The 15000-nt window shown below is 50.0% G+C and overlaps 2 protein-coding genes across 3 annotated transcripts in view; one reads left to right on the top strand and one right to left on the bottom strand.

Moving 5' to 3' along the window:
• The window catches only part of zbtb2b (zinc finger and BTB domain containing 2b), an 8189-nt gene extending 1157 nt beyond the window's left edge, over positions 1-7032 (top strand). Inside the window, exons 1-3 of one of the 2 annotated variants that reach the window (XM_030344582.1) lie at positions 1204-1587; positions 2120-2300; positions 3037-7032. In XM_030344582.1, the coding sequence (XP_030200442.1) occupies positions 2128-2300; positions 3037-4489 (1626 nt within the window). In that variant the 5' untranslated portion in view covers positions 1204-1587; positions 2120-2127 and the 3' untranslated portion in view covers positions 4490-7032. Of the gene's footprint in view, positions 1-1203; positions 1588-2119; positions 2301-3036 lie in introns of those variants that run through there. The other variant, XM_030344581.1, reaches the window with a different exon arrangement.
• Positions 7033-9160: 2128 nt separating this feature from the next.
• Positions 9161-15000, bottom strand: part of akap12b (A kinase (PRKA) anchor protein 12b) — a 9581-nt gene continuing 3741 nt past the window's right edge. Inside the window, exons 2-3 of the mRNA XM_030344580.1 lie at positions 10358-14476; positions 9161-9371 (exon numbers count right to left, since the gene is read on the bottom strand). Of these exons, the coding sequence (XP_030200440.1) occupies positions 10362-14476 (4115 nt within the window). The 3' untranslated portion in view covers positions 9161-9371; positions 10358-10361. The remainder of the gene's footprint in view (positions 9372-10357; positions 14477-15000) is intronic.

Below are 15000 nucleotides of genomic sequence, written 5' to 3'. Positions count from 1 at the left end.
GGTCCCGTATTCATTGTTTACAACTCGGGTGGATCAGAGATGAACAGGCCTTTATGTTTCATGTGCTAAGCGAATCAACCCCGGTTTGGAAAGCTGTTGTTTTCACAACAGTGTGTAGCTCTGGAGAACGGCTGAACCGCTACGTGGTGATTGCACCACATGCCATGAAACACTTTCTAAAGTTGCTAGGTTCTCGTCGTTAAGCTGACATCTTTCTGTCAGAATACGAGAACAAGCCAAGCTTTAGTATCACCATTTAACCGGTTCATACATCACTTGTTTCCTGCTGCTGTTATGGCCGCATTAAACGGGTGCTACGGTCGAAAGGGGTGCTACGTTCGAAAGGGGTGCTCCGAGTTGGACAAGTTCCTGTGTGGAGACGGGGTGGGGTGGGGGGGGGGGGGGAGAAAGTCCTCTGTTGGAGGAGGATAATAACCCCCCCCCCAAGGCAGTTTTCAAGTCTCCACCACCACCGGTTTAGAAGGAACCGGCTCTGCCTAAGGAATGCGTGCCGACACCCGTAACCCTGGTCATGTGATGGCCCGGAGTCTCCCCCCCCCCCCCCCCCCCAAGCGCTGACCTTTAGGGTCACAAACAGTCATCTAAGGCAGCAGGGACTCAAAGCGAGCAGCGCAGCCTGCTGGAACCCCCCCGGAGCTGGAACCGGCCGTTCGGCAGGTTTCCCTCCCCTCACCGATAAAGAGTGTTTACCTCAAACGTACGGCGACTCCCACTCCCTCACGGCTGGAGGCTGGCGGAGGCCCCGCCCACATCCTGATCCCTGTCTCCATGCCTGACTCACTCATTCATAGCTGATTGGCTGGAAGGACCCACATAGTGGTCGTACTGTGGAGACCCCCCCCCCTCCACACACCCCAAAGGGTCAAAGGTGAGAGTGGTTGTCTGGAATAGATTTTGCCACATCGTATCTTCCCTGTCTGGCTCAGTTTAGGGGCTCGTGAGTGCTGCTCTGCACTATTTATGCACAGGACTGGAATGGATCACCATTTCTGAACGTGCCCCCCCACCATCCCATCCTCTCTCCCCCCCCTCCCCCCTTCCCCTTCCGTCTCCCTGGAGATTAGCCTCCCAGGGTTGAGAGAGAGAGAGAGAGAGAGAGAGAGAGAGAGAGAGAGAGAGAGAGAGAGAGAGAGAGAGAGAGAGAGAGAGAGAGAGAGAGAGAGAGAGAGAGAGAGAGAGAGAGAGAGAGAGAGAGAGAGAGAGAGAGAGCGAGCGAGAGCACTCTTCCGGAAGTCGTCACGAGCGAGCAGTCAGAGGGGACAGCCCCGGTCTCTGTTCTCGGTCCAGGGCGGGGGGCTGGGGGGCTTGGGGCGGGGGGGGGGGGCAGCCACCGCCGACGCCCCAGGAAGGCCGCACAGGAAAGTCCCTGACCTCTCCCTGTCGCTCATTGATTATCCGGTCTGTTGTTGTCGTTCCACCGACCAGAGGAATGTTTTCCACGTCCTCCTCCCTCCCAGATCCCGAACCCAAAACCGTATTTTTGTTTTTTACCGTCCGGTTGTTTTTCTGTACGTTTTGAAAAAAAGAAAACACAGCGAAAGATTGTGAACCGCGGCTAGGCGTGTTGTAAGTTCCTCTTTTGTTTTCGGACGCAAACAAACATTGTTGTGTGGATGTTTACGCCCGTCTCGAGGCTCGTGTGTCGTGTGAGTGTGTGAGTGTGCGTGGAGGGTGGAAAACAAGCGTGTGGTTAGAAAGACGTTGCACTGCGCCGACTGCCTTTTCTTTGTGGTCACAATATGCCCTGGTTCCTCGCCCCCACCCCCCCACCCAGACAGGAAACTGACTGTTGCTCGTTGGCCTCTGCCTGTGTGTCTCTGTCTCTGTGGGGGTGGGTTTTGTGGGTATTTGTTTGCGCGCCACACACATACGCACGCACACATACACATATACACACACACACACACACACACACACACACACACACACACACACACACACACACACACACTCTAACTAACACACACACACACTCTAACTAACACACACACACACACACACACACACACTCTCTCTAACATGCACTAACACACACGTGTTCATATGTGTGTGTTCATACGTGTGTGTTCATGTGGGTTTGTGGCTTCTCTTCTTGCAGGCTGAAGCATGGAGTTGGCCAACCATGGTCTAATCCTCCTCCAGCAGCTCAACGCTCAGAGGGAGTTCGGCTTCCTGTGTGACTGCACCGTGGCCATCGGCGATGTGTTCTTCAAAGCCCACAAGGCCGTGCTGGCCGCCTTCTCAAACTACTTCCGCACACTCTTCATTCACCAGGACAGGTACACTCACAGCCACCTGCCACCGCCGCCACAATGCTACGCTAAGCTCGCATGAAGAAAAATAAAAAGGGACGCAATGTTTTGCATGTTTTTTTTTTTAAGTCAAAGTAATTCCAAATCAACATTAAGTCCTCGACTGCTGGGAATATTTCATTAAAATTAGAATCATACACTCTGACACTGCCAAGTATTAATGTGTAGGCTCTAGTGTGCGTTATGGTTCATTACAACTTTAAAGTTGTTTCTAGTCTTGAGGCAAGTTTTCTCTATGTAGGCCAGAAGGAAGGTGTAGGAAGTCGAAATGTTATTAGATTTGTATTTAGGGCATTTAGAAGACGCTTTTGTCCAAAGCCACTTACAAGAAGTACATTTGTCAGAGGAAAGAGAAGCAACAATATATATCGCTGTTGGTACAGTAGGGATGATCATAGAGGGCACGATCGGAAGTGCCAGGCACTTCCGATTGCTAGGGTAACCCAATCCCTGTATACAACAAAAGAATGCTAGCATAAGATGCTACACAATGGAAGTACTTTATTTAAGTGCGTAAGAGAAACTCTTACGCAAGTGTAATAACACCTGTATGTAATGTATGTATGTATGTATGTGAAAAAAATAAGATACCACATGATTATAAGTTCTATTACCGAGAAGTTAAAGTTTTGATTTAAAGCCTGAACTCGAAGAGGTAGCCTTTGACACCGTAGCCAAAGTAACGTCCTGTTTGCTCCTCCAGCGACTGCGTTCGCCTCAAGGCGGCGGACATCCAGCCGGACATCTTCAGCTACCTCCTGAACCTGATGTACACGGGCCGGCTCGCGCCCCAGCTCATCGACCCCGCGCGCCTGGAGCAGGGAGTCAAGTTCCTGCACGCCTACCCTCTGCTGCAGGAGGCCAGCCAGTCGGTGTACGCCCACCCCGAGTCCAACCTCTCCCTCTCCACGTCGCTCTACGGCATCCAGATCTCCGACCAGCAGGCGGGGCTGTCTGCCCGACTGCCGGCCGGCCGCGAGCTCTCCTCTCCCATGGACCTGGAGCCGCTGGGCGCCGACCGGAGGAACATGTCCACGCCGGCGCTCCTCCCCTCCTACGCCAACTCCCTGGCGCCCAAGCGGGCCTCCTCGCCCCCGCAGGCGGAGCCCTCCACCAGCGGCATGCAGACCCCGGCCGAGGAGCAGCACAGGGGGGGCTCGCTGGCGGCGGCGGCGGAGACGTCGTCCTCGGTCAACGCCATCCTGCACGTGAAGCCCAGCATCATGAAGCGCAGCGCCTCCTTCCGGAAGCACTACACCTGCCACCTGTGCGGCTACCGCTTCAACCAGCGGAGCCTGCTGCGGGAGCACCTGCTGCAGCACACCCAGGCCCTGCAGTACTCCCTCTCGGAGCCCAGCGACGGCCTGTCGCACGCCGAGCAGGCCGCGGAGCACGCCGCGGCGGCCGAGGCGGAGGAACTCTCCAGGGGGGGAAGCCGGGGCGGGGCGGGCCACTCGGGGACGGGCCACTCGGGCGGGGCGCTGGAGGTCCTCAGCGACGGCGAGCAGATGCACGCGTCCGGCGCCAACTCGGACTCGCCCCGGGCGGAGGTGTCCACCTCCAGCTGGGGGGCAGCCGGGTCCCAGTCCCAGGCCGACACCCCGCCGCCCTCCGACATCGCCGACATCGACAACCTGGAGAGCGCCGACCTGGACCGCGAGGTGAAGCGGCGCAAGTACGAGTGCGCCACCTGCGGCCGCAAGTTCATCCAGAAGAGCCACTGGCGCGAGCACATGTACATCCACACGGGCAAGCCCTTCAAGTGCAGCGCCTGCGGCAAGAGCTTCTGCCGCGCCAACCAGGCGGCGCGCCACGTGTGCCTGAACCAGGGGGCCGACACGTACACTATGGTGGACCGGCAGAGCATGGAGCTGTGCGCCGCGGGCGAGGACAGCAGCCAGATGGAGGCGCTGTTCATGGGCTCGGCCCGGCCCTACAAGTGCAACATTTGCGAGACGACCTTCTCCAGCCCCAACGAGGTGATCAAGCACCTGTGCTTCAGCCAGGGGGCGCTGGCGGGTCTGCAGGGCGCGGGCTCCCCAGGTGCCAGCCTGCTCCACAGGGAGGAGTTCCCCGGAGCGGAGGGCTCGGATTTAGCCAACGCTGGCGGGAAGACGCTGGCCCCCGTAAAAACTGAGGAGATCCTCGTAGAATAGTGCCAAAGATTTCCGTTTTTTTTTTTCCGGTCAATTGTGGTTATTAGGGAACTAACTGACGGTCGAGTTATGTGGGCTGTGTTTAGAAGTTGCTCTATAATTTCGATATCAGAAAGTGAATTCCCGCTACAATATCCAGGAAACTCTAGGTTCTGCTGTAGGTGACAGAAACGCATAACGTTCAAATTAATTTCTTAGCAGCTGATAATCTATGGTTATGTTCTCACCCTAACACATAAAGTCTCTTGTCAGAAACAAAAATCACAGAGGCGAGGGAATCTGCCTTTGTAAATCAACAGATTTACCCACTAGCTGTGGGCTAAGCTATGTGGGGCAGGCTGGAAAAGAAAGAAGAAGTAGGCGGTTCCGGGGGCCGCAGCAAGCAGGGTGCTGAGCCAGGGGCCCCGGGGGTAGAGGGAGCGAGTCTAGGGCTCACTATTGGTGGTCGCCTGTGTTAGAGTTACCCACTTTTCAGCTAGTTTCTTCAAGAGCCAAAGAGAGCCTGGTTACTCATCAGAGAAGCCGTAACCAGGCTAGCTAGTTACACAACATGTGTTCCAGTTCAATCTCGGCCATATGCTGGGAAATACTTGCATCTTCCTCTTTTCGTTTTTCAAGGAAGGGGCCCAAATGCCTTCGGCCCTTGACCGATGTTGATGCTGACGATAGCACAACAATGCACATCTTCACCCGATGGAAGTGCACCGCGAGGAAGCTTGAAGCTATTTTTTTTCGTTTTTTTTTAGGTGCAAACATTGTATTGTATGATTATGTTTACATTTGTGCCACTTTGATACTGTTTATTTTTTGTTTATTATTTTTTTACAATACCACCGTTTGATTATGCGTCACGTGGATCACAAGGTTGCATTGACATGTTGACACATGCGCAAACGTACCTAGAAGGGAGATGCTGGTCTTTTGCCGTAATGTCCAGGATTTCAATTAACCGTGTCACAAGTTGTCGAGGAAAACCCATTTGTTTCAGTTCAATGTGCTTTTCTAATTTTTATATACCGTCTTGTATTTACAAAGAAAATGTTATATTACAAGAGTTGTATATCTGTAGGCAAATAGGTTTTTATGTAGAGGAGATTATTTGAAATAGTTAATATAAATGTATTGGGGACGGGCATGATGAATTGGTTTTGAGATTCATTGCAATGGAAGGAAACCCAAACATTTTGACTGTACTGCTTGAATATTTTCACTGATGCTTCCATGCAAAAATGTGTACATTTATTTACTCTCTTTTTGTTTGTTTATGTTCTGCTCATTATATTGTGGCCATTCGCTAATCCTTAATTGCGTTCAACCGTGTTTAATTGGTGCAAAGTCAAAGTTATATCTAAAATGAATTTGGAACCTGTTAACATTACACAGAGCACACGCATCACGCAATATGTGGATGCATTTATAAACTGCTTTTAACAACGGTGTGAAACGGGCTAATGCAGAGGTGTACAATATTGACTAGTGTTTCACTGTATGATGCATAATCATTTTACGTTGTTTGCGTTTTCACCAGTGCCATATCGTTGACTAATCTCCTGCTAAATATAAATATAACGAAGAGACCGCCTGCCTGTCCTGAGTGTGTACAGAGAAGTCATGCAGAAGGGTCAGGGAACGCTTTGACATACTACTGATTCGTGCAAGTTGGGAAATATATTTTACACTCTCAGCAATGTGAAAAAGAAATGTACCTCCAAACACATTCAGCAATGCTTCGAGATGCGCAGACAAACATCATTATTACCGTTATGTGTGCGTGTTGCAAAACAGCACAAATGAAAGCCCCGCTATTTGTATAACAATTCAGACATTTATTAGTAATACAGGAAAGCCCTTCCATGTTTATTTAGTGTTTTTTCCAAATGTATTGCTTTTCTGGTTTGAACACGTTTTATTTTATGTATAGGCTACTCATATCAAATATGTTTCTTTGCGGCTGAAAGGCCTCCCGTTAATTGGTACACAGGAGAGCGTCCTTGTTGTTACCCATGTGGCCGCTAGTGGGCGCCACCGTCCCCCTTGTAATGGACGCAAGGAAGGGCTGATATCAATACAGTTACTTGGTTCGTCTTTGGCGGGGAGCGGCTTTTGTAATCCCCTGTTTCACCACCAAGTCTCGTTTTTTGAGGGGGTGTTATTCTCTTCCCACTCTAAGCTCTTATTGTGAGAATGCTATACTACTGATCATTCAGAAAGACGCATCACGCACCCTTCCATAGTTACCGGAGCTTAGTGTTCAACCACATCAGTCTTATAACCCAAGCGATCTCTCATCTGAGTCTGAGCTTTTTGTTACGTAGGCCTGATGAGGACGATTTATTTTGTTTTTTAGTTTCTCGAAGTGTTTCCAAACAGCAACGTTTCAGGTCAAACTTCGGGGGGCCCCTGCCGCCCGTGATAGGCCTACTTGATACTCCTGTGACTACTGTGATAAATAAGGTTCTCAGGAACGCGAGTCATTTTCTGTGTTAACAAATTGTCTTACTATGAACAATAAAAACTGTGCTTTTTTTTATATACATAAAGGATTGTCGTCTTTCAAATGTGAGTTCTAGTTTCAGACAGACGGATTCATCATTATCACTAAACAATGTTGATTGATTCTCCAAAAATGTTTTCCATTAGTTCTACTGTCGGCCTTAATGGATTTTATCTTCAATTATGTTTTATTCAAAGGGAAAACAGACACATTGAAACAAGACATTTATGACTAGCTTTATTTGGAATGGAATATAGACAGGTTTCTGCATCTTTACTATTAACAGCTTAGAAAATATAAAACACAATTAAGACCATGCTACATGTATATTATGCTAAATGTGAATGGTTATTTGTTATAACATGACTCTTTAGGTACACAGGTATACAATCTGTACAAAATGGCGCCGGGTTCACAGTTAACAGTGTTACAAAACGTCTGGGAGGGCCGCAACCGAAAGCGTGAGGGCTAGGAGCGGAACTATTCTTCTCATGTTTTGTCACTTAGGCTCTTTTTTATGATTAGTGTTTTTTTTTACACGAAGCGACTATGGATTCCGTGGCATCCATAGAAAGATATTTGAAGTTATTGGTTTTAAATTAACTCATGTTCTGTCGAGATATGGCGCGCTAGCTGCCGTTTTGACGTCACAAACGGATCACGGAGGGGACTCGTTTGTGGTACATTTGGTCAGACACGACTAAAATAATCTTTAGGGGGGGGGGGGGGGGGGATTGGGATATTTGGTTTGGCTGTTTAAGATTGGGCCCCTACTCCGATGCAGCAAACATTCCCACGACCCCACAACGTCAAATGTTCAATGGCTGCCTCCACACTCTTCCACACATATTCAATGATTCAATGAAAGCATGTTCGATGAGGGAACTAGGGTGTTTCATTAAACGAAATGGATGTACAGTTGATATTAAATGTGGCGATTATTGGTCAGAAAAATATTATTTTTGACGCATAAATTTGAAAACACATATCCATGGATTGTGTAGTACTCGCAGTAGGCACCAGAGGGCGCACTCACACCTCCATCTGAACATTGTCTTAACTTCAGCGCTACTAACTCACGGGACTCAGATGACATGCGTTTCTGTCACATGCACACCTATTAGAACCTCTTTAATAGGTCCATGATTAGAACTAGTTCAGTGTCGTTAATTGGTTTAAGTGTGCCGTAAAGCATTGCTGTTTTTCTCTTAGCATAATGAAAAACATTTAGTGGCTTTGTTACCTTTAAATGACACTCAAAGGCATATTTTCACACATAATTTAGCTATTTTTTTGTACAGATAATCAGGCAGTGATAGTGAGCATTTTGGCAATGGGGAGATTTACAAATACAGTAGAACATTAGTCAAACGTAGTGCGTTTTACTTTCTATGATATATGAGCCACTGTCAGTAAAATCATATGTACCTTTATTTAGTGTTAAGCTATACACAAATCTTAAATGTTTCTTAAAGACGGACTAATACAATGACAATTTTTGGCATCCCCCAAAAAATACACTTTAATAGTCTTATATTGGTATTCATACTAATTGTTGCTCAAAATGGTTGCGATTGTTTCCTTACTTATACTAAATGGGTAATCATTTTGAATGTCAATGAATCAATGGAAAAATATGTCACGTCAAAAATATTACACACAAGAAAAACAACACGGAAAACCAAAACCTGGTTCAAATGAGAATACTTAAAGATATAAATACAATATACAAGATAATAATCCTCCAACTCTTTAACTACAAGCACGGTTTCATTCTCACAAATACACCCATACAACGGCATGTGTGCGCATACAGTGCAATGCACATCACATTGAAAACATGCCAGATGCTATGGGCTCCAAGAATGTGAATAGATGTGTGATTGTGTGTTTGTGCATGTGTGTGTTCGCAGCCCATTGCCCCGGTGATACTGGTGGTGTTACTACTGGTGGTACTGCTAGGGGCGCCGCAGACATGAGATGTTGTTTTTCAAAGACAACCCTGTGGCTGAGGAGGTGGGTGGAGGTGGAGAAAGGTGTTGGTGGTGATGGGGGTGTGTGTTGGGCAGGGTGGGGCGGGGCCCAGTCGAGTCCTGAGCAGCCTCTCTCTTTTCCTCTCTCTCTCCCTTTCTCTCTCACTCCCCCTCTTTCTCTATCCCCCTATTTCTCTAATCCTATCTCTCTCTCTCTTCCCATCTCTCTCTCTCTCTCTCTCTCTCTCTCTCTCTCTCTCTCTCTCTCTCTCTCTCTCTCTCTCTCTCTCTCTCTCTCTCTCTCTCTCTCTCTCTCTCTCTCTCTCTCTCTCTCTCTCTCTCTCTCTCTCTCTCTCTCTCTCGTCACCCACTTCTGGTGCAGAGCTGTGGTCTCCCAGGCATCTCGCAGCTGTTCCTGGAATGGAGGCAAACAGAAACAACAACATTGTCAGACATTATTGTTAAGAGATACAGGTGGTTGTTTTACAGTTAATTTTCAATGGTAATCCATAGCATCCTGTCTGCTGTGGTTTATGGATTGGATATAAATGATGCATCAGTGCATTGATATGAAACATATTTGTTACAAGCCGTTTTATATTATTACCAGTATGTCGCAGAGATACTGGTCTGCATTTTAAACTGAAACAAAGCCCCTCCAATCTTTATTATTAGTAATTAACAGATATAGATAATGAGTATTTTTTTGCATTAAGCATATGGATAATATAATAAAACAATTAGGTATGATTTTTTTCCAAATGATAGTTGACAGTATAGAACAGTGTATTACATACGACTATTCTACACTACAACTCTTGATGGGTTATTTGACAGATAGTCAATAAGGATCGGGGACATGCCTCCCTTGTTGTATACTGAGCGTCTGATTGACAGCGAATGGAGGTAGAGAAAGCATAATTATCAGTCTTTCAGCACAAGTTCATCTGGGCCCCCCACCCAACCCCTCCCCCCCCCCCCCCCCCCTACACACACACCCACACCCACACACCACTTTCCTGAGACCCCCGGTCTACAAAGCAGGGGTCAACCGCGGCATTCCTGCTTTGATATCAAAGGTCCCCTGGCTCCAAGTAGCCAGAACAAAAGCTTTTTCATTTGCCCGGTGAGTTAATCCCGTTCCCTGCTCCCTAATAAAACGTGGACCCATTGATGTTTGAAAAAAAGCCGTCATGAGCAGATTGTCTAACAGATTGAAAAGGGATTTTGGAAGTTATACTGTTTTATCACTTTAGCATCGGTATTTCGGGTCCTCTGAACCGAAAAACTAAAAAAGTTACAATTAAAGAAGAAAACGAAGAATGCCTATAATGAAGCTCCTTCATTATACCACATGATATCAATGACATATAAATTGCATGTGTAAGTCTGGGGTCTCACCTGCTCACGACGCAGCTGTGATCTCTGAAGAGATGGGTTCAATCTCCTTCACAGCTTCCTCGATCACCTCATTCACCTGGGCCATCACCTCTGCACACCTCTCAGCTGCCACCGCCCTCTCTTCCTCTTCCTTGGTGTCGGCTGCTGATGCTGGGACCTCCTGGTCGGGGGCGGTCACCTCTGTGGAGACCGCTGGTGTCTGTGGCTCCTCCGGCAACGTCGGCAAAGCGGCGCCCACGGCCTCCTCGCATTTAGGTTCTGCATCTTGGTTTTGGACCAGAGCTGGCCCGTTGTTGCCAAACTCTTCCACTGCTTCTTCCTCTAAGGGCGTGTCCTCCACCACCGTCGCCGACTGCAGCACCACCATCACTGGCATGTGGACCGCGGGGCAAGGCGTGGCTTCCACTTCCTCTTTGCTTTCTTCGTTCTTGGCCTCTTTGGGCTCTTCGGCCGGCAGAATTTCAGACTCCAATTCAACCACTTCTTCAATGAGCTCCTCACTTGCGGTTGTGTTCACTTCCATGGCTTGCTGGAGTTCGGCGGTGGGCTCTTGTTCAATCCCTGCAGGTCCATCGAGGCTCTCTGCTTCTTCGACAGACACAACGTTGGTGACCTGGATGGCCGAGCACAGCACCATGGGTGACTGTGTTATGCTGACTTTTGGTGCGGTGCAGATGAGTGCGACGGGGGGTTCAGTGATGATGGGCTTCTCTGTGTTCTCTTCAATGGCCTCTTCGGTTGAAAGCAAGGCCTGGACTGGTGTGGAGCTTTCCTCCTCAGTGGGGGGGGGAGTAGCAGGCTTTGGGGCTTCGGTCTGAGCCTCCAAAACCTGGTCCATGGCAGTCTCAATGACAACTCGGGCAATGACGATGCTTTGCTCCTCAATGACATGTGCCTCCGTCTCCTGTCCGTCTTCTTCAGATAAGTTGTTACAGGTCTCCAACATGGTGACTCCAAGAACAGCTTGGACCGGTGTGTCAGCTTCCTTGACCAATACTTCTTCAATAATTTCTTCATCTGAAACCTCCAAATCTGCTTTAATCTCCACTTCTTCTAGGTCCACGCAAGGAGAATACTCCACAATGATGTTTTCGGTGCTGGTGTTTTCAATAGTGATACTCTGTTGGGTTACCACTTGAACAACCTCTTGTACCGGTGTGTTCTCTCCGACGGCCACAAACTGATCCAACTCCACCACTTCTTCCTTAATTTCCACAGCTGGATGGGTGATCTCTACAATCTCCATGGAGACGTTTGTCTCCATGGTGGGTGCCATCAGGTTCACAACCTCAGGGGTGTCTTCGTCAAGCTCCCCGGCCTTGACGATCTCAGACGGTTCTGGACGACATGCAATCAATGCGGTCTGCTCGGTCTCTGGCTCCTCGCACTTGGTGGCGAGTTCAACTTCCGGGATGTCAGAAAGGAACTCAATGGAAGACTCGAGCTCGGTAGCTTCAACTTGCTGCACTTGTGCCTCAGAGATGGAATCTTCTGTTGCTACTGCCACCTCGATGTCAGCTGGCATCTCCTCCAGAGCAACCTCTGTGCACAACGAGTCGCTGATCACAGTCAAGCACTCACTAGTAGACGTCACTGGCTTCTCCACAGCCACTTTCGCGATATCCTTGGTTCCCAGACCGGTGCAAATGGCCATGGCCTCCTCAATGTTGTGTGGCTCCAGAATGGTATTGTTCTTCAATTCAGCATGCTCATTCTCAATTTCCTCCTCGGTACCAACACTGACTTCCTCCACTGGTAATTCTTCAACAGTCACCGATGTCTGGCAAGGAGCCACACTGATCTGTTCCACCGCAGCCTCCAGAACCATCTCTGCAACCTCTGACGCGGGGCCCGTAGGAACGGGCGTGGTGACAATGGATACGGCCGGGACGAAAGGCTTTTCCTCAGCGAGGGACATACGTCTTTGTGGGGTTGCCCTAGTGGTGGGAGGCAATGACGGGTGTTCCTCGTCTTCTTCTTCAATGGTGGTGTCTGCGGATTTCGGTGTGGCGGCGTTGTCGGCCTCTTCTGGGATGTCACTCAGCTGGTCGTGTTTGCCGTCACCGTCTTCGACGATGGCTGCGATCCAGGAGGGAGCCCTTTCCTCAACAGAGGCTTGGGCCTGAGTGATGGCTGGCTCTGACATTTCCTCCTGTTTGGTCTCGGTTTGCTCGGTGTCGTACTCTGAGAGAGGTACAACAGCAGGTGTGTCAGAGTCCTCCTCGCCGGAACCTCCTTCGCCGGAGGCTTGTTGGTCAGCCTTCTTCTTCTTGCGTCCAGGGAACAGCTTTCTCAGAGAGAACGACGACTCCTCTTTCTGCACTTCGCCATCGGAGTTACCCTGCTCGGGGGAGTCCTCTGCCTTCTCTTCCAGTTTGGGCTTATTCTTTGCGAAGACAAAGCGTTTCAGTGTGTCCCATGCAGACTCTTTTTCCGTCTGGTTTGCTGCATCGACTGGTAGCACCTCCTCCTCTGGCTCCGTCTCTGTGGAGGTGACGATGGGGGACTCTTCCACTTTAGCCTCCTGCTCTTCCTCTGCTACGGCCGGGGTTGGCTCCTCTTCCAACTTGGTCTCATCTTCCTCGTCCGAGTCAGAGGTCTTCCTCGTCCTCTTCTTGGGCCCACCCATGCACATTAGAGCCTCCCAGGAGACGGAGGTGTCCATCTTCTTTTTGGGTTCTTCGGTGCTGCTCACAAGTTTCTCTGTGGTTTCGGTCTTTGGTTCCTCCTCCGTCGCCACTTCCTCCTTGGGCTCTTCCTCGTTAGCCTTTTCTTCAAACACTGCGCTTTCAGTGGAGGACAGAGTGGCCGACTTGGCCACCTTCTCTGCTGCGGCATCCTCGTCACTCTCCGAAGACTTCTTCACTCGCTTCTTGGGGGTCACCAGTTTTTTGAAGGAAGACCAGGGAAGGATGCCTTCCTTCTTCTTCTCCCCATCCGAGGTGACTTCTCCCTCGGTCTCCTGGCTGGACTCGATCGTGCTGGCCTCTCCATCTACGGCGTGCTCCCCAGAATCCTCTGGAGATGAGGGCCCGCTCTCGGCCTTCGGAGCCTCTTCAGACTCAGTGGAGGTCTGGAGCTCGGCTGCCTGCTCCGTGGACTCGGTGAGTTTCGCCTCAGCCTCTTTCTTACTTTTGTTCTTCTTGGTGGAGAGCTTCTTCAGGCCGGCGCCATTGAACAGCTTCTTCAGCGGGCTTCCATGGGTCTTGACCTTCTCCTGGGATGAGAGCAGTTCCGTCTCTGTAGTAAGCTTCTCTTCTTCCGCAGCCTCTGGCTTCTCCTCCTCTGCGTTATCTTCTGCAGGAGCTGGGGTTTCATCGTTGCCCTCCGCCTCGGCGGTGGGTTCTGGTTTGGCCTCCTCAGTAGTCGTTGCTGGTGTCTCCTCCTTGGTCTCTGCCTCCACTTTGGCCTCCTCTCCTTCCTCTTTCTGCGCCTCAGCCGTCTCGTCGCCCTCCTTGATCTCCTCCTCTGCGGTGGTCTCCTTCTCCTTCTCCTCCTCCTCTTTGGTTTTCTTAATGCTAGCTTTCTTCCGCAAGTTGGAGAAGAGGCCTCCTGATAGGAGCTTCCTGAAGGAAGACTGAGTGGCCTCCTGAGATGGCGGGTTGCTCTCCTTCTCGACTGCTTCCTCCTTGGAGGTTTCATCCACGGCATCGGCGGCAGCACCCTCTGCCGGAACCTCAGTCTTGTCCGTGTCCTCGGCGTCATCCCCTGCCGGCGGGGCCGCCTTCGCCTCCTCCTCCTTCTCCTCGGTCACGGTCGTCGCCTCGGCCGGCTCTTCGGCGACCTTCTCTGCCGCGTCGTCCTCGACGGCGTCTCCGTCCTTCTCCTTGACCTTCAGTAGTTTGACCGGATCCTTCTCCTCATTCTTGTCCTTCTTCAGGGTGAACTTGAAGCCCACGAAGCGGAAGATCTTCTTGAAACCTACTTCGTTGGCCTCCTCCTGCTGCTTCTCCTCACACACCTTCTCTTCCACGATGGAGATGTCCTGGGCGTCGGCCGGCTCGTTGTCGGCCTTCTCCCCATTGGCGTGGGGAGCCGTCTCGTCCTTGGTGACGGCAGAGTCCATGGTCTCCGGGGCGTCTTCGCTCTGCACCACGGACACACCGTCGGGCTGCCCCACTGCAATTGAGGAGAGGAGAAACGATTTTGGGAATTAGTCATGGCCACCCTGTCTGCTGAACACGTGCTTTGAGCGCACAACAAACTACATCATTGACCAGAGCTTGTCGTTTGCTCAATCCAAACCCCTCCTGTGTATGCTTGCCAAAACAATGGAAGAAAAACAAATGAAAGTAGCCTCTGAAACACAAGAAAAAGCAGCTGACGACATTTGCATGACCAAAGAGACGGTTTCCTTTTTAATAATGACACACAGGGTTTGATATAAGCCGCAGCGATAAAAGCTGAATGCAACTGCAAACCATAAACCACTAAGTGCTGCTTTTTTTTATTATCGTTATTATGAAGCCACTTGAAGTACCCCCAATTGAAGGGAGGATTCAAAGCACTGCAACACAATCAAAGGCCTGGCGTTCTGGCATACAATGTGTTGTTACAGGAGGAGGGGCTGGGAGTCACTTAAACCATCGACCCCCTTTCCTCTTCCTCTCCCCCCACCCTATCTCTCTTCTCTGACATCTCCA

This window comes from Gadus morhua, chromosome 21 (assembly GCF_902167405.1).
Source record: "Gadus morhua chromosome 21, gadMor3.0, whole genome shotgun sequence".
Classification (NCBI taxonomy): domain Eukaryota; kingdom Metazoa; phylum Chordata; class Actinopteri; order Gadiformes; family Gadidae; genus Gadus; species Gadus morhua.
Note: the sequence above shows the minus strand (reverse complement) of the source record. Positions and strands in the feature narration are given on the sequence as shown.